The 27,582-nt window shown below is 46.1% G+C and overlaps 1 protein-coding gene across 1 annotated transcript in view; it reads right to left on the bottom strand.

Annotated features, from left to right (window-relative positions):
• LOC121284663 (high affinity cGMP-specific 3',5'-cyclic phosphodiesterase 9A) overlaps window positions 1–27,582 on the bottom strand; it is a 112,047-nt gene that overhangs the window by 14,187 nt on the left and 70,278 nt on the right. The window contains exons 7-10 of the mRNA XM_041200222.1: window positions 20,358–20,535; window positions 6,264–6,386; window positions 3,351–3,443; window positions 1,646–1,713 (exon numbers count right to left, since the gene is read on the bottom strand). Coding sequence (XP_041056156.1) covers window positions 1,646–1,713; window positions 3,351–3,443; window positions 6,264–6,386; window positions 20,358–20,535 — 462 coding nt within the window. The remainder of the gene's footprint in view (window positions 1–1,645; window positions 1,714–3,350; window positions 3,444–6,263; window positions 6,387–20,357; window positions 20,536–27,582) is intronic.

Here is a 27,582-nt window from a genome sequence, read left to right as displayed (position 1 = left end):
TAAAGCCCTATAGGTTTGTAAGACAGATTCCCCCCTTTTTGGGCAGTAATGTTTCTTATCTAACTTGGAAGCATTTTAGCTGCTTTTGTGCGGCCTTACATTAAGTTTTGCAGCATCTCTAATTTCTGTTACTCAGGAAAGGTTACTGATCACTGCCATCAATCAGTAATCACTCTGATGGTATTAGAAAAGCAAATTTGTTGACAGCACAATAAACGGCAGAGAGAGAATTAAGCAAAATGTCCAGATTAGTTTGCAATTGGGCCGACACACCACCAATCAAATTTCAACTAACAAAGTTAAGAAATAGGACGAAAAATGGGGAACAAGAGCACGCAGCTGAACGACAGACTTTGAAAGGACCTGGAAATAATAATGTCATCAATGTTCAGCTGAAGTGATGGAGCAATTGTAAAATGTAATAGAATGATGAGATGGAGACGTATTGAGAATCGGCACACAGCACAGAGCCTGTAGGGCATGGTAGGGGGTTCGGGGACAGAGAAATCGGGCACATGGCCACACACACTTAATTTGCAGCATTCCAAATTTCCCAGCAAGCAGTTTCAGTGAGTAAAACGAGGCTGCAGCACCTGCCCAGAGGCTGAGGAATGTTCCTTGCCCTGAGGAATGGGGTACAATGGGAATCCTGGCCCTGCATTGTCCAAGCGAGCCTCTTTTTTGGGATTTTTTTTTTTGCTGTCAATGCTTTCCTTCAGTATTCCCTGTTGCTGTGGGCCTTTAAATGCCACCATGCAAACTAGTATGCATGGAGAATATGTTTGAAATTAAGGAGTGGAACATTCAATTTGATCTGTTAGGAGTGTTCGATCCCTCCCAGATGTTCCTGTCAATATTAAGCCCAGCTGATGTTTAACCCCCAGGAGAAAAAGACCAAAATCAATCCCAATTATACCACATCATAAATTATTATAATGTCATCAGTTCCCTGTAGTTTAATTACTCTTCTTTAATTCACCATCACCCAATGTGCATCTTTTACAAGTCCTGCACATTAATATTCTGTTAAAAATACCTGCTGCATAAACACAGCCAATTTTACAGGGATTCAGCACAACAAACTTAATTGACTCTCATTTCAGTAACACTCTGGAGTCAATAGTTCCCCTCACTGAATAACCCTGAACAGAGCAACAGTCCATATTACACTCTTGTACTCTTTACAGTTCACAGGACTTATTAGCCCTTTACCATTTTCTCCCAAGCATAAAATAACTAATTGGTGTAACAAATGTTCCTGCAATCCATAACTTTGCAAATACATTGCTAGATAGCACACTACCAACATGCACTGGAATGCAACTAGTGTCTGTCAAGGGAGCTTTTATTAGAAACATGCATTTTAGTTGTGTTCAACTACATTCGGACCAGAAGTGAAATGTCAATCTGCCCTTTCCTGTGCAGAACTCAATTGCCTTGCAAAGGACATATTTGCGCTTGGTGATTGTGAAGCTTCTTGCTCCTTGATTTTAAAATAACATTCTTCACATTCCCCATGTTGCTGTGCCAGGTGGCAATCCTTGATATCAGCAAAAAACACCCTTGAGCCACTCAATGATTAAGTTCTGAATAATTCACATGAAATATGAGAAAGTCATCTCCCAGGGCGAATGGTGGTACTCACTTTATCATTCCCTCCCGAATCCGTTTAAACTGTTCCGTGGTCAAATTTCGGAATATGTTGTTTTCAGACTGTAAGTATCAGGAATAAAACAACATTTTACTAAGGGCAAATTATCAATTGTAACCAATGAGAATCTCAGCACTGGCACTGTGAAACAATTATAGGCAAAGCCACTGATTTATAGTCTTCATGAAAAATGGATGGAATCACAGGCTAAGTTTCTCAAAATGCTAGTAAAAATAGATAGATCACAGAATATAATCCCCAAATAGGAATTAAAATGTATGAAATCGTAGAATATGATTCTCGAAAGGAACAGAAGCAAGCAATACAATCCCCAAAAGGCTAATACAAATCCTGGATAGTGCCATAATTTTATATATTGAAACCAAATTTGGCCTATTCAACTGCTATTAAATGGTGCATCTAATTATACATGCATCAGCACAGATATCTTTTACATAAATATTTTTCTGTAAAAAATAAAAAATTATAGGAAGTATATTTAGAATTAGATATCTAATGGTGTAAAGTTTTTGGTGACCTGCAAGGGAATCCAAAAATTGGATAAGTTGGCTTTTGCCATGCTTTGTGCTCAATTTTGCATGCCCACTACACACCATAATTTCATGCAAGCAAAACAATTTAAATTAATACTTTCAAAAACCAGTTTGAATGGGTGCAAAGGGATGATCCATGTCTGATGGGGATATTAGAAGGAAAGGCATAATGTTACTGTGCTATTTTTTTAAATTATTATTTATTAAACATTTAATGCCATGTATTAACAGGAAAAGCTTTTGGAAGGATAATTGTTACAAGCTCATAACAGTAATTTTGTTTTTTTAACATCTGTAGAATAGTCAAATATTGCCACTAGAAAGTGAACTGTAACTCTAGCATTTACAGAACTCAGCGGAACAAAATCAAACATTGAAACAGAAGGCTATTCAGAGCCTCAAGCTTGTTCTGCAGTTCAGTTAGATAATGGCTGACCCATCCTTCAACTCCACTGACCCTTACCTCATAAATATCTATTTATTGTCTTGAAAATTGTAATTGGTCCAGAACACACATCCTTTTGTGTTACTGAATTCTAGATTTCCATTATTCTTTGCAGGGAAAAAGTGTTTCCTTATTTCCTTCCAAATGGCCAAGTGCTATTTTTAAGATAATGCCCAGCTATGTGGAATTAAAATGATGACACCAACTTTCACTGGAGCTCAGGGAACCACAAGGTATATAAATGCAAGCTACAGGGACCTGTGATGAGTGGCAAGTGAAGGCAAATGTAATGACAGGGTTTTGTTGGATGCTAACCAAGTACTGTATTTCATAGTTGAAGTGCAACATAGTGAAAGAAATCATGGTGGGAGCACAGCTGAAACTATACTGACTGCACCTGTCATTATGACATTAACCAAATTTTAAGGAATTGAAATACCGAACTGTCAGTAATCAAGTACTCCTACAGGCTTTGGCTCAACAGACTTTCTGCAGATCTTTGGCATCTGCTCAAGGACACCTACACGCAACCTATGACCCTAATTACCTATTTGAAATTCTCCTTTAAACTTAGAGGAACCCATCTGTAAGGGGAAAAACAATGTCCTAAAATAAATATTACATTTCACTTAATGTGCTTAATAAATGTAAATTGGCTACTTCAAACCAATGACTTTCTCAGCGTTTATTGTCAAATTACCTTTTCCAAGATCTTAAAGGCCACAGAACAATGATGGTTCTCTAGTGGAGAGATGTCATTGTACCTCAGTGCCAGCTCTGTGCGAGCGTTGATCTGAAGAAAAGTAAACAAGCAGACACTTGATATCTCACAAAACTTATTAGACCAATAACACCTGCTTGAAAGAGAGAGTGCAATTTGATCAGTAGGGCACATTAATCACAATTGCAACCTCACAGTGCCAACTTCAGATCTCTAACTTAGAGATTCCAAAAGTAACAGTGATACTTGGAGGCACTAAGATTTTGATATAGATCAGTCATAGAAATACAGAAACTAGGAGCAGCAGTAGGTCATTCGGCCCTTCGAGCCTGCTCTGCCATTCATTATGATCATGGCTGATCATCCAACTCAAAAGCCTGCTCCCACTTTCTCCCCATATCCTTTGATCCCTTTCACCCCAAGAGCTATATCTAACTCCTTCTTGAAAACATACAATGTTTTGGCCTCAACTGCTTTCTGTGGTAGCGAATTCCACAGACTCACCACTCTCTGGGTGAAGAAATTTCTCCTCATCTCAGTCCTAAATGGTCTACTCCATATCCTCAGACTGTGACCCCTGGTTCTGGACTCCCCCACCATCGGGAACATCCTTCCTGCATCTACCCTGTCTAGTCCTCTTAGAATTTTATAGGTTTCTATGAGATCCCCCCTCATTCTTCTGAACTCCAGCGAATGTAATCCTAATCGATTCAATCTCTCCTCATATGTCAGACCCACAATCCCAGGAATCAGTCGGGTAAACCTTCACTGAACTCCCTCTATAGCAAGTACATCCTTCCTCAGATAAGGAGACCAAAACTGCACACAATATTCCAGGTGTGGTCTCACCAAGGCCCTGTACAATTACAGCAAGACATTCCTGTTCCTGTACTCGAATCCTCTGGCTATGAAGGCCAACATACCATTTGCCTTCTTTACCGCCTGCTGCACCTGCATGCTTACCTTCAGCGACTGGTGTACAAGGACACCCAGGTCTCGTTGCACATTCCCCTCTCTCAACTTATAGCCATTCAGATAATAATCTGCCTTCCTGTTTTTGCTACCAAAATGGATAACCTCACACGCATCCACATTATACTGTATCTGCCATGCATTTGCCCACTCAGCCAGCTTGTCCAAATCACACTGAAGCATCTCGGCATTCTCCTCACTGCTCACCCTCCCACCAGTCATTACACATGTTTTTAATTATAAAGTTTTCTGCATGTGTATTAATTAAGTTACACTATCTTGTGAATTATATGTCCTTATTATTTTGCAACAATATCTTGACAAGTAACAAGTAACACCAATGAGCTATAAAGTCTTGGTGCAATAATTAATAGATGACAAACTTTTAAAATCTTACAGCTCCAGTTCTATAGCAAGCAGGTGCAGTACACTAGGCTTAAATGTATTCATAAATGCTGTGTCTCAATTACTTAGATATTATCAACCATGTTTTACAATTCTGCTGTAGCAAAGGACTTGACTACTGAGATGAGCATTTGGATCAATTTAGATTGAAGATTTAGAATACATTGCTCTAAAATTCGGATCATCCAAATTTAAAGGTCATTTTTTAAAAATTAATGATTAGGGAATATTTCCTTTAAAAACTAGCATGCATGTACACCAGTACTACAATCCTGCTGTGCAGTATTTTTGCCTGCTTGTGTAGTTGAATGCAGGAGGCAGATTTATTCCACTTTGCTTCAAGGACAATTTGGGTCTTGGCACCCAGCTGAAGACCACATCAGCATTGGCAGTAATCAAAACCACTTTTGGGATGCATTATACTTGTCATTTGAGTGCATTTGGAGCAACATACTGTCTCAAGTCTGCAAGCAACTCAAATTTACAACTGAGAAATCTATTCACCTATACTGCCAGCAAGGTAGATGTACCTTCCTCTTCAGCCTGTCAGACATTCAAGTATCTAATGAACGTAAGAGATATTAGACTCACTCAGTGGACTCAAATGGTTAGCATTTTTAGAGCACCAGTAACCTTAATATATACCGTTATGAGACAATCACTAGACCATGTAAGATCAAAGTGCCACATCAGATGACTTTTCTCCTCTTGGTATGAAGATGTGCCTTTCTCCCAATCTGTGTCTGCGCCTCCTGTTCACAATCTCCTCAGTCTACCAGAGGTTATGTATACCTGGTGAGCCCTTCTCTGAAAAACATGAAAAGCTAAATTCTAGTGCAGGTGAGAGTTCTGTACAGTTCAGAAGTCCCTCAGCCCATCAAGCAGCATAGGTTTTGAAGCCCTTGGACCAGAGGTCAATCAAATCTCTGCCAGGCCATATGAAATGAGAAATGTTATCATAGAGGTTAGGAGAGCAGGAGTCTTCTGATTTTCCAGGAATAATTGATCCTCCTGTGCAGAGCTGGTGACTGGAAAAATATGAAAAGACCAGAAAACAGAGTTTATTTACCTGCCTGGGTCTCATTGCCCAATTTTCAACAATATAGCATGGGGGACTAGGCCTGATTCTAAGCATGGGTACGGCAGCAAAGGCTACAGAATACAAACAGAGCTCTGCAAACACAGGTAATATATTAGATTAAGGCTGTACTTTTACTTTAGTTATCACTTCAATTTAACTATTTTGGTGGGATCTAGCTTCCTCAATAAGAAGTTAGTCACTTATTTTGGCATACTGTGAGGATGAAATGTGTGAGCGTGCTTGCAAAATGGAAAACAGTCCGTGATATGGAAACAATAAAGGAGAACAAATGTTTTAATGGCAGCTTCTGCCTTCTCCCATTATTACTATTAACATAATTAGACAAACAGTAACTGCTCATAGAAGTGGCATAAATAAACAGATCGGAATGTAAATTAGTCTCATGCCAACACTTGTCCAATGGATATTGTTACCTGATATGCATTGTTATAGCCTGGATGATCGAGGTCATGGCATATTGCTGAGGTGAGCATGGTTAGGATATCAATATCGTCCATTTTGTTTTGAAGGTCAGTTAACCAGATCAACCCATACATCTGTACAAAATAAATTAAGATGCACAGTAAACGAAATCTTGTGAAAAGTGTTTAACCATCCTTATGTGTATTCCCCCCTTCTGTTAAAAGTAAGGCTGCACTTAACTGGAAGTAGCAAAGGATGCCACCTTGGAGGCAGTCCATTTCCATATCCAGCAAGACCTGGACAATATCCAGGCTTTGGCTGATAAGTAGCAAGTGACATTCACATCACACAAGTGTCAGACAATGATCATCTCCAACAAAAGAAAATCTAGCCATCACTCCTTGTCATTCAACAGCATTACCATCACTGAATCCCCCCACTATCAACATCCTGAGGGTCACCATTGACCAGAAACTGAACTGGACCAGCGATATAAATACTATGATTACAAGAGCAGGTTGAGAATTGTGCGGCGAGTAACTCACCTCCTGATTCCCCAAAGCCTGTCCACCATCTACAAGACACAAGTCAGGAGTGTGGTGGAATACTTCCCATTGCCTGGATTTGTGAAGCTCCAACAGCACTCAAGAAGCTCAGCAACATCCAGGAACAAATAGCCTGCTGGATTAGCACCCCATCCTACCACCACCAGTGTACGATGTGTACCATATACAAGATGCACGACAGCAACTTGCCAAGCCTCCTTCGAAAGCATCTTCCAAACCCATGACCTCCCCGACCTGGAGACAAGGGCAGCAGATGCAAGGGAACACCATCACCTACAAATTCCTCTCCAAGCCATATACCATCCTGACTTAGAACTATATTGCCATTCTTTCACTGTCACCGGGTCAAAACCTTGGAACTCCTTTCCCAACAGTAGTGGATGAACCTACACCAGATGGACTGCAGCGTTTCAGGAAAGTGGCCCACCACCATCTTCTCAAGGGTAATAAAAGATGGACAAAAAATAATGGCCTTGCCAATAGCAGCCACATCCCATGAATGAATAAAAAAATGTTTTAATTTCTTACAACTGTGCTGTAAACATGTGCTGATTGTGTGGCAAATATCACCCTGCAAAATTCTGTAATATCAGAATTCTTTTTTCAAGAGAGAGTACAGACTGTTTAGATAAGTCTGCCTTGAACAAACATGGTAAGCATTTGACAACCACAACAATACCAATTAATTATTACAAGTACAAGGGGAGAGAGAGAGATGCCAGTCAGTAATGCCACAACGTGTGAAAGTTTTATTATTAAATGTTCATATGTTTTAGAAGCAGGTAGGCACCTCATAAACACATACATTTGGAGTTCTCTGGTGTCATTTTAATTCCAATGTAACACTAATTCCAAAAAGCAGACACTCACTGGGTGGCTGGATGGTTTGTTTCAGAGGGACACAGTATTTAAAGGGACACTCAGACCATAAGGATGTATGTGTTTCTGTGCTTTTGGATTACGGAGGGATAGTTGTGTTTGGAGATTGGTTGTTTCTGATTTTTTATGCTTACTCACCATGAATAAGCATTCAGAGTTTTTGATGAGTTGACTTTCTTGCTGCTTTGTTTTGGATGGAAGAAGAAGAGCATCAACAGCAACAACTGTAGCAGTAAGAACCAGGGGGAGCAACGGGCAGACTGATCAGCAGACAACAGGTGAGACACTGGTTGGCAGAACTGCCCATAGGAGGCCATACCCAGCACACAAGGTGTACAGGTCAAGAGCCACCTTCTTGGGTCCATCTGAAGAAGGTGCCTCAAGATGCTGGGAGGGATTTTCCGGCCCTGCCCGCCACAGGATTGGCTGGTCCTTCCCAAAGTCAATGGACTTTTGACTGGGCCGTCGAATCTCCTGCAGCGGTTCCCACCATAATGGGGCCGGAAAATCCCAACCGCTATCTTCTCCAGGCAGCTTACTCAGGCCTGTCTCAGCATCACATCACTTTTAGGGAGGCTCTCGGGCAGGTCTCTGCCTACCATACCAACCGTAAGGTGGGGGTGGCTTTTCAAAGGCCGCAGGGGTAGGGCTTGCTTGGGAAAGGGGGAGAAGTTACCTGACGCAAAGGAAGAGGCTGCAAGGCAAGGGCAGTACAGGGGAAGGGGGTTACCCAGGGTGTGTGCGGTGGTCACATGTTGACCTGTGCAAGTGGCCTCAAGGTGGTGAGGGCTGAGGAGGCAATCTCCAGAGCAGACGAGGCCAGATGGAGATATGAGGGTGCGTGTGAATGTGAGAGTGGTGATGGCCCTCGAGCAGGCAGTGAATGAGATGTCAGTGAATGCGTGTTGGCCTTGTGAGTGTGTGAGTTTAGAGCGATAAGATAGTTGCCTTACCCTGGCAGCACAAATTAGATCATTCATCCGTTTTCTGCACTGGATGGCCAACCTCTTGTGTGCAGCATTGGCACTGACCAGCTCTGCCACCATCCTCACAAGCCGAAGCGGTGAGACCGATGGGCCCCCTGAAGCCAGAGCGGGGATAGAGGACGTCATGTGGCGGGCCTCCACGGCGACGAGTAGGCATCCCAGGGATGTGGGACTGAATCAGGGGGGTCTGCATTTTCCCTGGCTTTTGGGGCCACGTCCTCACCAGAGCAGTCCTGGGTTGCAAGCATCGAGCAGTGTGCGCACAGCTGCAGTTTAAACATGGCGCCTTGCGTGAGGAAGCGGCAAGGTAGCGGCGTGGCGGGCAAATCGGAGGCTGCCCGCCAGAGAGACAGCACGTTCCTGTGGCTGCATAATTAATGAGGCGGAAATGGAACGATACGGCACGAAAACTCGCCATTGAAATGGCTTTTTTCCCCACCCGCAACAGCACTTAGTGTGAATCTGGGGCGATTCTGCCCTTTGCCTCAGGCTCATTCCAGGGTGCTACAGAAAATCTTCTACTCCTTCCAGTCTGCAGTGGACAAGTGCATCAAACAGGTTACAAATACCCCACTTGCCAGGCCCACCTTCCTTTGATGGCAGCTGTCAGCAGAATTTTCCTTATACACTTCTGAACTCCGACAACAGGTTCAAATGCAGGTCAGAAACTCACACTGGGGAAAACAGTGACTCAATGTGATTTTCGCCAAGAGCAGCCAATTATTTGCCAGAGGGCAGAACTGTCGACAATTTAAGGATGGTGGGTGGGGGGGCTCGCTAAGCTGGAGGGGCAGCTCGTAGAGGTTCTCCACCTGAAAGCAGCAGCAGGATGTCTTGGCAGAGAAGTGAGAGCGCAGGACAAAATGCAGGCCCTCTCTCCAGCTCTTTCAAAGCTTAATTTAAAAACAGGGCCGTAGCTCCCGTTGATTGGTAATCATAGTCGGATTGGCACTCCGCCCCTGGTTACTTACCCTGAAATGCAGCTGCACCTTTCTCCCCCACTCCCCCCCACCAACTTTCAGACTTAGGCCGGGTGAGAACAGTGCCGTGCAGTGGGTTCCCAAGGCCTTCTGTCGAGGGCAGCTGAGTCGGAGGTAGGGAAGATAAGTAGCAAGTAACGTTTACCCTAGCTGCTGTAGAGCAGATAGGTTTAAAGGTCCAGCCACTTTGAGAAATCAGGGAGGGTCTCATAGTGGGTCAGAGGGTATTCGAGGGAGGGGTGGGGGGCCCTGGGGGGGCCCTATAAGACCATAAGACCATAAGACGTAATAGCAGGAGTAGACCATTCAGCCCATCGAATTTGCTCCACCATTCAATGAGATTTTGACACTCTGATAATCCTCAACTCCACTTTCCTGCCTTTTCCCCATAACCCTTGATTCCCTTACTGATTAAAAATCTGTCTATCTCAGCCTTGAATATACTTAACAACCCAGCCTCTACAGCCCTCTGCGGTAAAAAAAATTCCACAGATTAACGACCCTCTGAGAGAAGAAATTCCTCCACATCTCTGTTTTAAATGGGCAACCCCTTACTCTGAGATTATGCCCTCTGGTCCTAGACTCTCCCACAAGGGGAAATAACCTCTCAGCATCTACCCTGTCAAGCCCCCGAAAAATTTTATATGTTTCAGTAAGGTCGCCTCTCACTCTTCTAAACTCCAATGAGTACAGGCCCAAGCTACTCAATCTCTCCTCATAAGAAAATGCCTCCATCCCCGGGATCAACCTAGTGAACCTTCCCTGGACTGCCTCCAATGCCAGCATGTCTTACCTTAGATAAGAGGACCAAACCGTTCACAGCGTTCCAGGGGCAGAATTTTCAGGGTGACATGCGGGGGTGGGCCCCACATGATGTCACCATGCGCCATTGTACTATTTCGCTGGGCGGGAGCACGATGAAGCGCAATGCACGCCTGCCATTACTTAACGGGCTAGTTAAGGCCCTTAACTCAGCATTCGACGCTGATTTTCAGGCACCCATGCGATCTTCGGCTCGGCGCACGGGCGCAACGGGCATGCGGGTAAGAGACTTTTTAATCAAACTCATCCACAGGTGGAATATGAGGGCTCAGTGAGGTTGTCAATCTGGCCTGTGAGTATTTATTGCAGACAGTGTTTTAAACTTGCCTGTGTGGTCTGTAGCAGTTCAGAACAAACTCCAGCAGCTTTCTGCGTACTTGTAACCTTCAGTTCAGCACTCTTCAGTCAGGAATCTTTATCAGGCCTGCAGCTTTCCGGATGCCTCCCTTTAGCCTGGGTATGGGTTCCACTGGAGGCACCTCCTCTGAGGAGGAAGGGAGGGATAGAATAAGGAGGAGGCCAGGAGTGCACAATCCGTCTCCAGGGGAGCCACCTTTGGGAGGTCAGGCGCAGGCACAAGGGGCACAGGGCCAAGAGGTTGTCCAAGGTGGAAGGGGCCGCAGAAGATGCCATTATCCTGCTGCCAGGGTATACAGGCGGAGAGGCAGCTACCTCATTATGACTGAGGTGCAGTGTCGAAGGAGGCTCCAACTGTCAAGGGAGTCAGCACACTACATCTGTCAGATGATTGGCCCTGAGATCTCCCCTAACTGTGTGGGTGGACATGCCAGCGGCTCTGAAAGTCACAGCTGCCCTCAACTTCTATGCCTCTGGCTCCTTCCAGGGCTCGGTGGGTGATCTTTGCGGTATCTCCCAATCAGCTGTCCACACTTGCGTCAAGCAGGTCTCAGACACTCTGTTCAGGCGTGCATTGACCTTCATCCACTTCTGCTGGGACCAGGCAAGTCAGATACAGGGAGCCAGAGGCTTCACAGCCATTGCTGGCTTCCCCCGTGTCCAGGGTGCAATAGACTGTACACGTGTGGCCATCAAGGCTCCAGCAGGAGAGCCCAGTACATTCATCAACAGGAAGGGCTTCCACTCCATGAACGTGCAGATAGTGTGTGATCACAGGATGCTGATTCTACAAGTCTGTGCAAGGTAGCCAGGCAGCTCCCACGATGCCTACATCCTCAGACACTCCCAGGTGCCGGGGCTCTTCAGTGCTCCAGCCCGGCTGGATGGATGGCTGCTGGATGACAAGGGCTATCCCCTCAGAAGGTGGCTCATGACGCCTCTCCGCCATCCAAGAGCAGAAGCTGAGCAGCCGTACAATAGGAGACACGGCACCACAAGAGCTGAGGTGGAGAAAGCCATTGGTCTTCTCAAGATGCGCTTCCGATGCCTGGACCACTCAGGGGGCGCACTCCAGTACCCCCCAGATCGTGTCTTGGTAATAGTGGTAGCATGCTGCACTCTGCACAATCTTGCGCTGTAAAGGGGGGATGAAGTGGACGATGAAGCTGTTGATGCAGTGGATGTGGCTGCACACAAGGAGACCACTGATTCAGAGGATGAGGAAGCACAGGACGATAACGAGGGGCTGAATGCTGACCTGGGACTACACCAAGGAGGCAGGGACATCCGGGAGACTTTAATCCAACGAACCTTCAGCTAGTTCAACACAAATGGATCAGGATGACCAGCCTTGCCTGGCACTTCCATACTCAGCACTTAAGTGCTACATCTTCCACTTCAACAGCTGCAACTAATGGCTTTGGACATAAACCTCAATGTCCAGTCAAACACTTATGACATGTCTGTAATACAAATGCAGCATAAAGGAGCCACTCTCAGCCACAGTAACACATTTGGATTTAATTTCATCCATGGTATGGTGCAACAAAATGAAAGCAAAATGTTTTTACAACAGCAATAAATAATAATTCCCTAATCTCGGTCCAACACAAAAGCGCCAGTGAGAAACCCGTGGAGTGCCTAACATGCCTTATGCTTAAGTTTACGGGGGCTACATCTTGGTGCCACCCCATCGCTCGGAATGGCTTGTGAGACAGCCTGCTGACTCTGCTGTCCTGGTGGCCTCGATGACCTTGGCAGATGTCCTCTGGCTCATGGAGCCTGTGCTGGCCCTGCCTGGGGAGGGAGTGGCCAGTTCCACAGAAGGCATCTTCCCAGTCATCGCAGCCTCAACTGATGCAACAGTCACTGGCAGAGGGGTGGAGGAGCTGCTGCCCTGAAAGGAGCCCGCAGCGACGACAGGCAGCTGCTGCGCCGACATGAGGTTGCTTCGGACCTCCCTGCTCATCATAGATGGGTGGGCACTGAGCTGGGAAACTTGGTGCCCAGACCATCTCCCACATTGCCAATGACCAGCTACAGCCACTGGCACTGAGGGCTTGCAGGTCAGAGCATAACACCAGGAGAAGCTGCTTGTTCTCCTGGAGGAAACCCTCCTAACATGTAATAAGTATTTGGATGTGTAGTTGCGATGCCATGACATACAAGACCATGGGGATAGTGATCAGAAATGGGATAAGGTGACTTTGGAAGGTGCTTGACACGCGCATCTTCGAAGGAATGAGGGAACTTTGTCCACGACCTACACGTCTGACTCTATCAGTCTGTGAATGAGCAATGTTGCTACATTAACGATTCCAACAACCATCAGTGCTTTGGATGGTGAGAAGACAGAGCGGATGTCACTGTGGACCACAAATACCTGGCCACTGCACCCCAGCTTCACTGACACCTGTGGACCTGGGTGCATGGCATCTCTCAAGCTCCAGGGCCTCCTGCTCAAAACGGCTCAATATCATCAACTGGGCCTGGCTGTGCTCCAGTCTGCAAATGCTCATAAGCATTGTGCGCATTTTTCTCCTGCAAGATCATCCATTGGGGCTAATTGCACATGTACTCTGCATGTGCACGCCACACCCCAACCACAGTGGCCCATCTAAGGCCTCCAGTGCCTCCTCTCCACACTACTGCTGATCGGTCACAAAGATATAATATGGCTGCTCCCAAACACCCCCCCCCCCCCCCCACCCCCACCCCCCCACCCCCCACCCCCCCCCCCAACCCCACCACCAATGGCCACCTTGGACACATTCGGCGTCCATCACTTTCAAAAATACAGGGGTTTTAGCATCCATGGAAAGGAGGCGCAACTAGGTGCAGCACCAAGGCCACCAGATGGCTCTTGGCCACGAGACCTTGAGGCTCCCTTTCAACAATCTCATCACCATGAATAGGGCATGTGTTGGAGTTCTGAGTATGCGCCGAGCTGCATCTCCTGCAGGTTGCCCCCAGACTAGTCATGTGTGACTAAGACCAACACATGGTGCGGGGGAGAACTCATCTTCTCATGAACCACCAAGACTGATGTAAGCATGGTCACTATCTGCTTGACCGCCCAGCGTGCGACAAATGCCCAACATGAGTCAATGCCGTCATGACAGGAATACTTGGTGGGGGGGGTGGTGTTGGTGGACCCTCAAAGGCTAAGGCTTCCTGCTGGGTTAAATGCTCAACATCAACATGGTACTCACCCTTCCAGAGCGCAACAAATCATCAAAGCGCTTACGGCACTGGATCCAGGTGCACCGCACCACGTCGCGGGAGCTCACCACCTCCTCCTCGACAAGGGCAGCAAGGCAGTCATCAGAACAGGGCAGCCTGCCCTGCTCCTGGCCCACACCCTGCAGCCTGCCCTCCTCCTCTGGCCTTCCCTCTACAGGGCCTGCTGTGCAGACCCTCTGCTGTGCCACCTGTAGATGGCCATGGCGAACAGCCTAAAGGAGGCTGCCAGGCCTCTTTTTAAACAGACTGCCGGGTCGCCAATGGACCCAGGGGTCTGTACACACCCGCCGCAAACTTCAGGCTCCCACTCTCCACAGGAGTTGAAAATGTGCTGGGCGGGCCTTAATTGGCTCACCTGCGCAAAATGACTACGCGGCCCGGTCAACACCTGCTCTGCCCGCCTGCCAAATGGAAAATTTTGGCCTAGGTGTGGGTAATCTAGAGGCTGGAGGTTAGTCAACGTGGTCCTGTGGTAGGTCAGAGGGTAAGGAGTGTCCAGTGGGGGGGGGTCAGGGTGGTTGTCAGTGCAATTCTTACCCTGGAGCTAGAAGTGGTTTTAATTCTGCTAACTTTTTCTGGGTAACTGTTGCTGTAAGACGGTCAGAACTATCTGAAATTTGCGATTTAAGTTGGAGTTTTGGATGATTCCCAGTGCAGAACAATTGCCCAACGGAAGTTTGAAATTCCTGGGCAACCACCATGCAACCTTTCCGTTGGTACCTTCACGGAGTTGGGGGTGGGTGGGAGACCTGGCACATCTTTGGGGAAGGCCCCGGGTACCCAGGTACGATACCGCAGAGATTGGAAGTTATATGATCGTGTCTGTGCCAGCCATCAAGCACCTGTCTATTCTAATCCCATTTTCCAGCACTTGGCCCGTAGCCCTGTATGCTATGGCATTTCAAGTGCTCATCTCAATACTACTTAAATGTTGTGAGTGTTCCTGCCTCTAGCACCCCCTCAGGCAGTGTGTTCCAGATTCCAACCACTCTCTGGGTGAAAAAATCTTTCCTCAAATCCCCTTTAAACCTCCTGCCCCTTCCCTTAAATCTATGCCCACTGGTTATTGATCCCTCCGCTAAGGGGAAAAGTTTCTTCCTATCTATGCCTCTCATAATTTTGTACACCTCAATCAGGTCCCCCCCACCTCAGCCTTCTCTGCTCTAAGGAAAACAATCCTAGCCTATCCAATCTCCCTTAATAGCTCCAGCCCAGGCAACATCCTAGTGAATCTCCTTTGAATCCTCTCTAGTGCAATCATGTTATGTGAATAGACTGGAGCAGCTTTCCTTAGAGGAGGAAAGCTTAGGAGATTTGATAGAGGTGTTTAAGATCATGAAGCATTTGGTGCTCCAGAACTAGCCATATCCCGAGCCAAGCTGTTCCAGTACAGCTACAACACTGGCATAGTGTCCAGGTCACAGCCGATGCCATCCAAGACCTGAGAACGGTCGTGCTCGGACCCGATGTAATTTTAGGTCTTGAGGTGGCCCAGGTGCGTAGTGGTCTTCCGTCTGAGCGTTCCCCTGTTCGGACAGAATTCCATATTGGCCCCAAGCCCCGAACCCTCCCTCGGGCGCTGGTGCCCTGCAATATGAGCCGCCTCGGGGACATGCCCTCTGTGCCTTTTGGCATGGCAAAGAGGAGCTTTTTGTACGGACTGCTGCTGCACACCTTCCATTTTCTCGCCCTTGTCCGCCGCCCGGACACGCCCTGGCGTGCCTTGTTGCCGTCCGGCGGTGGAGGCCCCCGATGGGAGGCCCTCTACGGAGGTGTCCTCCCCCTTTCTATCAGGGACCTGGGTTGGAGGGTGTTGCATGCAGCAGTTCCCTATAATAGGAGAATGCATAGGTTCACGGCCTCTCAGGACACATGCCTTTTTTGTGGTCTTGTGGAGACCGTGGACCATGCATTTATAGGGTGTGGTAGGCTGCACTCCCTTTTTAGTTATTTGAAAAACCTTTTATTGATGTTTTGTTTGCACTTCAACCCCACGCTCCTGATCTATGGGCACCCGGTGCGGAAGGGGGTCGGGAAGGAGGAGGACCTCCTCGTGAACCTGCTATTGGGCCTGGCCAAGTTGGCCATTAACAGGTCCAGGCAGCGGGCGATCGACAGGGGAGTCCCGCCCAATTGTTTATCCCTCTTCCGCGGCTACGTTCGCGGCCGGATACCCCTGGAGAGGGAGCACGCGGTGTCTGCTGGCACTCTCGAGGCCTTCCGTGCCCGGTGGGCACCGCGGGGACTGGGGTGTTTTGTTGACCCCTTTAATCACATGTTGATTTAAACTTTGTTCTTGGTTTTACAGCTGACCTGAATTAGGGGCTGTGCCTGATTTATCCCAATTTTGTTAATTTGGTTTTATTGGTTTTAACTCAAAACAGTTACAACACTGGCATCTACAACAATGTGGGAAATTGCCCAGGTGTGTCCTACCCAAAAAAAGCAGGACAAATCCAATCCAGTCAATTACTGCCCCATCAGCCTCCTCTTGATCATCAGTAAAGTGATGGAATTTGTCATCAACAGTGCTATCAAGTAGCACTCACACAGCAATAACCTGCTCATTTATGTTTAATTAGATTCCACCAGGGCCACTAAACTCATTACAGCCTTGGTCCACACATGGACAAAAGAGCTGAACTCATGAGGGGAGATGAGAGTGACTGCTATTAACATCAAGGCAGCATTTGACAGAGCGAGTCATGGAGGAGCCTTGGCAAAACTGAAGTCAATGGGAATTGGGGGAACTTCTCCACTGGTTGGAGCCATACCTAGCACAAAGGAAGATGATTGTGGTTGTTGGAGCTCAGTCACCTCAGTCCCAGGACATTGTGCAGGAGTTCCTCAGGATAGTGTCTTACATTCAACCATCTTCACCTGCTTCACCAATGACCTTCCTTCTATAATGTCAGAAGTAAGAATGTTCTTGGAAGATTGCACAATGTTCAGCACCATTCGCAACTCCTCAGATACTGAAGCTGTCCATGCCAATATGCAGCTAGACCTGAACAACATAAGTGGCAAGTAATATTTGCAATACGCAAATGGCACACAATGACCATCTGCAACCATCCGCAATCTATCCATCTCCACTTGACATTCAATGGCATTACCATCTCTGAATCCCCCATAATCAGCATGCTGAGGGACTGGCATAAGAATTATGAATGCGAGATAAAGAAAAACTTCGCCAGGCAATGAGTGATTAGGATTTGAAATAATTGTCTGAAAGGGTGGCACATACAGATTCAAGAGTAGCCTTCAAAATGCAATTGGATAAATACTTGAAAGATAAAGGTGCAGGTTTATGGGGAAAGAGCGAGGAATGGGACTAAATCTTCAAAATTCTTCGAAAGGTAAAGCACAGACTCAATGGACCAAATGTCCTCCTTCTGTGCTGTGGTATTCTACTATTCTCTGATTCTACAACTCAACTGGTGGCATTAAAGAATGAGCTGATCCTGTTCTAATGCAACATACACACACACACACACACACACACACACACACACACACACACACACACACACACACACAGAGCTCCAGCAATGTTAATTGCATAGCAACCAGAAGACAGAATCCTAGCTGATTTTGCCTACCTAACACAGCGGCATACAACTGTAGCACCCTGAACAACACTCCAGATGAGTTATCCAGTGCAGAATGAAGGCAAAAGCTGAGACTTCCATGGTCTTCATGGCTTTACTGGTACATCTATCAGCAAGGCTGCAGGAGATTCTTGAGAAATAATATGGAGTTGCTTACAGGAAGTTCTTGGACTATTATTTATTAATAAGGATTAATACACTCTTAAATACAAATTAATGCATTTCGTACAAAAAGCTTATACTTAAAAAATAAACTGTTGAATCTGATCTGCACTGGTCTTTTTTCTTAATGCTCTTGAAATTAGTCAGTGTTGTTAATTAGAAAATGATTGATAGCCTCATGTATTATTAATCTTTAAAATGTAATTTCCTACCAAGTTCATCATTCAGTGGCAAGTTTTATCTCATATCTTTTAATGATGCTCTTAATTAACGCGGCATTTGCTTTTAACCCAATCTAATTGCTCAGTTTAAATTTAGTGGAGTCATTGGCCTTGATATTTATCTGAAGACAGCCTCCAAGACAGGATCGGTTATTGGGATCTCAGTGTATTTATCAGGCGATAATCCACAGTTGACCAATGGGAGCTGGTGCAGTCAGGATATATTTTATGTCACAGTTAAGTCAGACTGGAGATTTTTAAAAGAATTATAGTTGTTGGGGCATCTCCTGATGGCTCAGTGTGTGAACACATTGGCATGGAGCTTCTGATAGGGGTGCAGTCGGCAAAATGTGTCAAAAATGCACAGGACACTGCGTTGTTCTTGCCAGGTTGAAGTTACGCTCCAGTTTTCATACAATCTCACTTGCATTAGCCCAAGCATAAAGCCTTCCATAAGTCAGCGCAATTGAGTTGTATAATTGACCATACTTGATCTGTGACAAGAACAAGGCATTGTCCAGCATCACAAAGAGGATTAGAATTATTCGGCAATAAGTCATCATTACCTGACTGATTCAATGCTCTTGGTCATATTTTTTAAATGGCTTAACTGACTTCTTTGATCTGCCCTTGGTATACAAGATCTGTGACCAACAGTTAATTGAAGCCACACAAGTATGTCCTACTCTGCTGGAACTGACTGATTTAAACTGAATTCAGATTCATTTAGAATAATTTTCAATTCCTTCATGGGGTGTGAGTATCACTGGCAAGGCCAGTGTTTATTGTCCATTCCTAGTTGCCCTTGAGAAGGTGGTGGTGAGCTGCCTTCTTGAACCCCTGCAGTCCATATGGTGCATGCACATCCACCATGTTTATTTTTTCTGTAGCAGTTTCGTACAGATAAGTAGCTACTACACCATTTCAGAGGATAATTAAGAGTCAACCAAGCTGCTGTGGATCTGGAGTCACATGCAGACCAGACCAGGTAAGAGTGGCAATTTTTTTCCCCTGAAAGGCATTACTGAACGAAATGGTTTTTTACAAAAAAATCCGGTAGTTTCATGATCACCGTTTACTAGAATATTATTGTTTATTAATTGAATTTAAATTGCCCAAAATTGCCATGGTGAGGTTTAAACTGATGGCACCTGAAAATTAGCAAGTAAGAGTCCAGTTACATTACCACTATGCTACCATCCCTCTATTTGCAGAAGTAGCAGGGGAAACACAACCGGGTCACTCTGTAATTAACTGCTAGTCACTGCAGGTACAGGTTGTCAATGCTAGATTCATGTGACCACAAATGACTGTTAGCCCAAGCTTCAAGAAGCAATATGACGGCCACATCTAAACTGGTGTCATCTCAGCTTCTGACCTGGGAGGCACACGGCCAGTTTTGTGGGTGGGTCAGCTTTGGGTGAACAGACTGCTAAATAGTATTAAAGGCCATGGATGCTTAAGCTTAAAGTAGTTATGGCAACAACACATGTTTAAAATTCCACAATATTTTGTGCTATTTCATTCAATTCTGCTCTGTTTACAGAGATTGATTGAAAATCATGCAGAAACTCAAGGACATTCGGTGTTGTGGAATTGAGCAATATAGAGCTGAAAGGCTTGATCTCCAAACTTTAGTGTGCTATCTCATCTGAACCAAGGTCAACAGCTTACAATTAGCTTTACTACTCCTGGACTAGAGGGACCATAAATCTGCTTGGGTGAACCCTGCCAAACAGCCTAAAGGGTCTGAACATAAGATTAGATCTGGATCAGGCTTGGTTGTGAATGCCTCCATATTTGGATAGCTTTCTGGTACTGATTCTTTAGACTCACTGATGCTAAATGGATTCTTGGGCAAGATGTCAAAGGCCTACTGCTGCCTGTTGAACTATACCCTTATTATGAGTCAGCATCTTCAGGAGATGAGAAGACAATTCCATGGGATGCCAGGGTTGGGGAGGAAGGAAAGAAATTACAATTATATTCTAGAAGAAAAACAGGAATGTAATAAAAATGAATAGGGGGATAAAAGGCCATCTCTTCTTGTCAAACAATCTCAACTTATCCTTGAGACTTGGGAGGCAATTTTAACTTGACTAGCCTGGTGGGAAACCCATGAGATCAATAGGACACAGATTTTACAACCCATCAAATATTGTTCATTGACTTCAATAGGGAGTGGATATAAAACCAATATTACACTCAATCTTGTCATTTTCGCACCAGCAAGCTTGGTTAACTTTGTGCCCTTTGCGCCTGTCATTCATTATCTTACCATCTGAGTGACACAGAAGCAATGCTTGAAGTTATGGAAGGGAATGTTGTTATAATGGCGATACACCTCAAAGAGGAACTGTTGCAGGACCTCCATTTCAATGTTGAATTTGCTCATAAAATTCAGGTCTATGTACATCAGTTGAAGAAGCACCATGATTTCTGCATCCTCCCATTGCCTGGTATAAAAGGAGTAATGAAGTTATCAGCCAATCATCACCAGTACCAATAAAAAGAAACACTTAGGGTGCATATGCACTCTGCTACCAGTCTGAAACTTGGAGAGCTCAAGGTCAGGCTCCAGCCTGCCGGAACCAGATTTATATTGCCTGGCTAGAACTGTAACAGCCAGACCCAGGAGGAGGCAGTTCACAGGTCTGGAGGCACCCACATGTGGGCAGAGTTCTCTGCCAACAACGAAAAATGTAAATGTTTAGAAAATGGGAAAGGGAGAAGCTCTCCTCTCTTCTCTCCTCTCTAAACATTTAAATTGATGCTCTGTGGATTAAGAAGTGCCCAAAGGATCCATCGAACCTCAAAGAAGCAGCGATTCCTTGATATTTAGTGAAGGAACACAAGAAAGATTGTGATGGGAACTGAGAGCTTGGAAGTGAATGATAAGGGGAGGAACACATTTCATTCAAGCTCCTTATTAAAATTTGTCTTTAGATCACAATGTAGTGACAGGTATTGCTGTACTGCCAATAATATCACTGCCCACTTCTCTGCCCTCAATCTGCAGGAGAAAAATGAAATTCATTGGTTTGCATGGAGCACAATGGAAGGGGTGAGGTAAGCAAAACTGAACAAAGCTTGAAACAAAATCCCCGAATGCACTTCAACATTAGGATTCACTTTGAAAATTTATTAGCAATTATTGGCATTGTCTGACATTATTGCGACCTCGAGCTTTTATTGTTATACACTTCAAATAGGCCACTGCTGGCTGAGAGCTCTCCAAATAGAGTTGCTCCCAGCTTCATCTGATTTCCTATGCTCCCTGTGTGCAGGCCTAATAAATATGAAGAAAAGGACTTTCACATGAGTCTTTGATCACTTTGCAATTGTAATAGTTCACTGCTGAAAGCTGGTGCTACCTAGAATTTATTTTCTTTTCAGAATACATGTTAATTGCGGCCATTGCTTGGGAGCAGTCATATGAATGATAATAAGACATAACTGCTTTCATCCAATTTGATGACTTTAAAAAAACAGGCATAATTAACCGTATTATAGATAAATATTAAACAAAGCCATGAGAATAAACAGCCAACCTAGCTGATTTGTGCATTTGAATTCTCGGTAGAAATTAATTAGGCATCACCATGGTCTTTAATAGGCATAAGTACAAAAATATGTTTTCCACCAATTTTATAAATTTTTCCCCATCCATTTAAAACATAGAGCAGAATTTTAGGCCTCGTGGGCGGGTGCACACCCGACCCGATGAGGCGTAAAATAGCGCGTGAAGACATCAGGCAAGCGTCCCAACGTCATCCCACACGCACACAACCTTCAGGTTGGCGGACACGCACGGCTGTCAGAGCCACACCCGCCATCTATTAAAAAGCCGCTTAAGGCCGTTAAAAGCACAATTGATCCCAATTTTACGTTGCCCGTGCGATTTTGCGTTCGTCGCACGGGCAAAATAGGCAGCCCACATTTTGCAAAACCTCATAAAGAGCGAAATAAAAAGGGTCAGCAGCATTGCCATTGTGAGTAGTGAAGATAGTTTGCTGCTGGTTTTGCTCATCTGAACTTGACAACTTCATCTCTGTTCTGAGCTTCATTCTTAGCATTTTTAGGCTTCATTTCAGGACTCATTGGTGTCTCCAAGGCCCCTGGAGGATGTTGACTGTTTGGACCCTTCTAGGTGTCAGATAGCCTTCCCTTACCCCAGTAATGGGGATTATGGTCTCCACTGGCGGCACTTCCTCTGAAGAGGAAGAGAGGGGCAGAAGGGAGAGGAGGTCAGGCATCCCAATGCAGCTTCCAGGGGAGTGACCTGTAGGAAGAGAGGGGCAGGCACATGGGGTGCAGGGCCAGTAGGTAGTCCAAGGCAGAAGGAGCAGCAGAAGACTCCACTATCCTGCTACCAGGGTTTACAGGCCGGGATGCAGCTACCTCAATATGTCTGAGGTGCAATGCCGAAGAAGGCTCCACCTCTCCAAGGAGACTGTGGTTTCCATTTGTCATATGATTGGGCCTGAGATGATCTCCAACTGTGTGGTTGGAAACCCCATGCCAGTGGCTCTGAAGGTCACAGTGGCCCTCAATTTTTGTGCCTCCGGCTACTTCCAGGCGGGATCTTTGTGGAGTGTCCCAATCAACTGTCCACAGTTGTGTCAAGCTGATGACCGACGTTCTGTTCAGGCGGATAATGACATTTATTCCCTTCTGCACAGACGAGGCCTGCCAGGCTGAGCTAGCCAGAGGGTTTTCAACCATTGCTGGGTTCTCCCACATCCAGGGTGCAATCGACTGCACACATGTGGCCACCAAGACCAGCGGGCCAGCCTTTTTCAACAGGAAGGGATTCCGCTCAATGAACATCCAGGCAGTGTGTGAACACAGGACAGAGATTCTGAAAGTCTGTGCAAGGTACCCTGTCAGCCCCCATGATGCTTATACCCTGAGACACTCCGAGGTGCTGAGGCTAATCGGTGCTCCAGCCCGACTGGATGGATGGCTGCTGGGTGACAAGGGCTATCCATTGAAAAGGTGGTTTATGACGCCTCTCCACCACCCAAGAACAGAGGCAGAGCAGCGTTATAATAGAAGTCATTCCTCCACAAAGGCGGTGATAGAAAGGACCATAGGTCTTCTCAAGATGCGTTTCCGACACTTGGACCATTCTGATGGAGCACCACAATATGCCTCAGAGCAGGTGTCACTGATAGTGGTTGCAATCTGCTCTCTCTGCAATCTGGCACTGGCAAGGGGGCACCCACTGGAGGAAGAGGATCTTGATGCAGCTCCACAGCCCACAGATGATGAATCCAGGAGAGAGTCAGAAGAGGAGCACGGTGAGGAGAACACTGAGGGTGTGGAGGCAGACCTCGGTAACCTCCAGGGAGGCAAGGAAACCAGGGACACCTTGATCCAATGCTCCTTCAGTCAGGCTACCAAAGATCTGCTTCCACCTCATGCCGAGGCTGCCACCTCCATCCCAGATGTCTGAAATGACCCATTCATTTGAACTAAAGTCCACGCAGTGCCTGTGTAATAAGGTTTAGAGCCACTCACGTCCAGCATTAGATATTGGCATACCCTATACCAAAAAAATAAAAAGGTGAAGCATATTCAGGCCATTATGACAAAAACAAAATTTATGTCATTTTCACAATCCAAGCAAATTAACAGAACCTTCTCTGGTGTTTAATTCCACACCTGTAAACATAAACAAATCATTACAGAACAGAAGATCACCCGTGACCAGTCCCTCTTGTGCTCATGGTACCTTAAACTTACATTTGCGAGTGCTACATCCTGGTGCCCCTCCCTCACTGGCAGCAGCATTGGAGGCAGCCTGCTGACTCTGCTGTCTTGCTGGCCTTGATGACCTTGGTAGTCATCCGCCATGCAGTGGAGCCCCGCCTGGGAGAGAGCAGCAGGGCCACAGCTGGCATCTCCCCAGTCATCGCAGCCTCATCAGATGCCACAGTCACTGGCAGAGGGGCAGAGAAGCTGCTGCCGTCATTCAGAGCGCCTTGAGCGGAGCCCACAGAGGCGACAAGCAGCTCATGCAACAACGTGAGTTCACTCTGGATCTCCCTGCTCACCATTGTTGGACAAGCGACTCGCTGGGATACTTGGCGGCTCATCCATCTCCCACACTGGCACTGACCACCTGAGATCATTGCCTGTGTAAGGGCTTACAGGCCCAAGCACAGCCCCAGAAACTGTTGACTCTGTCTCTGGAACTGCCTCTCCATGAGAGTTGCCACTCTCTCAATGGAGGAGGCAGTGCACACAGCCATGAGGGTCACCATGGTGCTTATGCTCCACATGGACTCCTCCTTAATGAGACCATGGCACGCATACCCTCATGGATCTCTGCCAGATCCTTCCATACATCCCGCTGGACATCCAGCGTCTGCTGCCTAATGGACAACTCCAGAAACTCATCATCTGCCTTTGACTCAGCATCGTCCTGGTCTCCAGCAGTCTTCTGGCTGCTGGCACCCTGGATACACTCTGCCTCCTGTTATGAGTTTTTCGGTAAAGTTGAGTTATTTAAAAATCCCAGAGGGAAACTTTAAACAACTGTCATAACCTATATTTTTAAGTGGTATGTTTGAGATACAATTCTAAATTCAGGAATCAGACCACTAGTTCTCAAACTAAATGAAACATTTTACTAATTTGCACAAGTTAAATATATACACATGCCTACAAATTACTACCATCATAACTTTTAACAAATTCCCAAACTAATCTCCACTAAGGCAACAGCAACCCATAGACTTAATCCAATATCAGGCAAAGCATTTTCACCTTATGATCAAAATGAGGTTCCTTTCACTTTGGTTCCTGTGGAGACAGTTGTAGGCTTACAGCTACTTTGATCTTACATTGCCTCTGCCCTGCACACATGAAAACTGCTATTGGTTACATCTAGCACAGCTCACTGAATGTGAATTCTCATTGTATCACCAGTCCCTTTGAACTCCATCTCTTCTAACAATAAAACCCCTTTCATTGTACCAATTTTATTGGTAATATAAACATATTGCTTGGTCTCCGCTAGCTAGGTGCCAGATTTCACCCCACTTCTTGAATGCTCTATTCAAAAAATGCAAATACACTCTACCTCTCTTACATCTCAAAACTAGTACACATCAAAGCACCCAGACTAGCTGGCTTTAATGCAATTAAGGCACACCCAAAGACTAAACCTCTATTTTAAAAGAAAAATATTTTTAAATAATATTATATACATTAAAAGCTTCATGGCACTCCGTCTGCTCCTCATGCGAGGATGAAGTGCCCTCACCGCTGTGCTCCAACATTCTAGCTGAACATCTAACACCCGAGGTGCTGGTATCTGCGCTGGTGCCTGGTTCAGAGAATGGGTGTGACGCAGGTGCATCTGAAGCCCAGCGGTCCTCTGGCGTCAGGGGTGGCTCTTCGGGGTTCTGCAAATGAATGTGTGCTGGTGAATTTAAGGGAGAACAATGACATGTCATTAGTTTAAGACATCACACTGTCACCCTGGTGAGACAATGGAGATCTGCATCATGATGCCATCATCTTTCAATGATCAATGGGGACTTTTTGAGGCTCCCATCAAATATGAGACTGCACAAGAATGTTTATACCATCTGAAACTCTCATCTCTGTGCACTGCATTCTTACCTTCGTCTGTCACCCCAGCCTCTCTATGACCAGCTGACTGAGGTGCGTGGTGCCTCTCTAGCTCCAAGGCATCCTGCTCAAATCTCCTAAGGTTTAAGAGGTTTGGGACCTCCGCCTGTCCATGACCTCTCAATATTGTTATGGCTCGTCTTCTCCTGAAAGACAGAAAAGCATTGATTGGTCCACTCTCTAGCTGCAGCGCCACTGCAGCCTGGCCTACCCCACCTGAGGAACACCTTGCAGGGCACATCCAAATCGTGGCCCTCGAGCCGCAAGGCACTCAGTCCAAGCACCCCCTTGGCCAGCTCTGGCGTCATTGGCAGTTGGCATTCAGACTCTAACACCCCTGAGCTCCACAGGGAGACAGCCAGCTCTTAACACTTCACTACATTGATTCATGCCAACACAGTACTCACCCTTCCCTAGCACAGCAGGTCATTGAACCATTTGCGCCATTGCACATCGTAGCTGCTGATCTAGGCTGCCATCTCCTCCCAAGCTTTTTTCGTCAGGTGTGGTGCCCTCTTCCTTCCATGTCTGGGGATACGGGTATCCCTCCTGGCAGCCACCTCCTCCAGGGGGACCATAAGGCAGAGATCCAAAAAGCTGAGGGGGGGGCCCCGAGTACCCACCAGACTTGCCCTTCCGCCTGGCGTCTCCAGCCGCAGTTGAGGCGATAGCTTCGGTCTTCAGCATGCAGAAGATATGTTCTTCCCCGACAACCTTGAAGGAGCTGTCTGTGCCATTTTTAAACCGCCCGCCGTGTCACCATTGGAAGCTGCGCCCGACAGGCCCTTGCCCCCACCTGGCTCTTCGCAACCATTGGGAAGACGAGTTTCATGTTGGACGGGCTTTAATTGGCCAACCGACATGAAATCACAGTCGGGGGGTGCCAATTGCGGGCTGGGGCCTGATTCCTGGCCAGTCCAGGGCCTGCCGACCATTCGTGCACACCAAGGGTAAAATTCAGGCCATAGAACCTTACAACACAGAAGGAGACCAGCTCTTTGAAAGAGCTATCCAATAAGTTCCAATCCCCTCCTCTTTTCCCATTGTTCTGTATTCCTCACAAAGATCCATGCTTTCTTCTGTTTACTATACACTGAAAGAGTAACATGCATGAACAGTGGTGACAAGCTGGTAGAGTACACTAACAGCTAAGTTTGGTCCAAAGTCTCAGAGGAATATTCCTGTTCAAAAGTTGGATTATGCTAATGTGCAAAAGTCATGAAAAATAGTCTGTTTGACTGATTTGTTTCAGGACATTCATGAAGAATAAGACAGGATAAGCGATAAGGGGTATTAACTCCAAATTTTAATTTCAGTTTATGATTTTAACAAAGGCTAAGATTGCAATGACAGGTTCAAATGTGAACTGCACAGTTTCTGACCATGGTCAAGTACGTCACAGCAACACGAGGAGAGGGCAGCTCAGGAGGACAAAGAGCACAGGAGACATGACCGACAGCCGACTACTCCAACAGAGTCAGCGGTCTGCAGATCCTGGAATAACAGTGTATGAGTAGCCTCTGGTCAGCAGAGAGGCTGCGGCTGGTGCGTCATCGGACTGAAGTGGACCTACACAATAGACTGTTCTGCACAATCAGTAACAGAGAAGAGCACCACAAGGGATCCTCTAAGTGCGAGTTCATTTTGATATCTACAGGATGGAACATCTCAGGAATTGGCTGTTTTAGTTAGCACTACTTTACTAGCAGTGACTGAAACCCTTCATCACCACTAATCCAGCTTCACAAATTTCAGCCCAAAGTAACAACAGCAGAGGCAGTTCAAGTTTCCCCAAGCTGGCAACTTTTCCATGGCTTACAGCATTACTGTGAACATAAAGCTGATGAATGATGCCATTA

Source organism: Carcharodon carcharias, chromosome 12 (assembly GCF_017639515.1).
Source record: "Carcharodon carcharias isolate sCarCar2 chromosome 12, sCarCar2.pri, whole genome shotgun sequence".
Classification (NCBI taxonomy): domain Eukaryota; kingdom Metazoa; phylum Chordata; class Chondrichthyes; order Lamniformes; family Lamnidae; genus Carcharodon; species Carcharodon carcharias.
The sequence above is the reverse complement of the archived record's forward strand: the minus strand, read 5'-3'. Positions and strand labels throughout refer to the sequence as shown.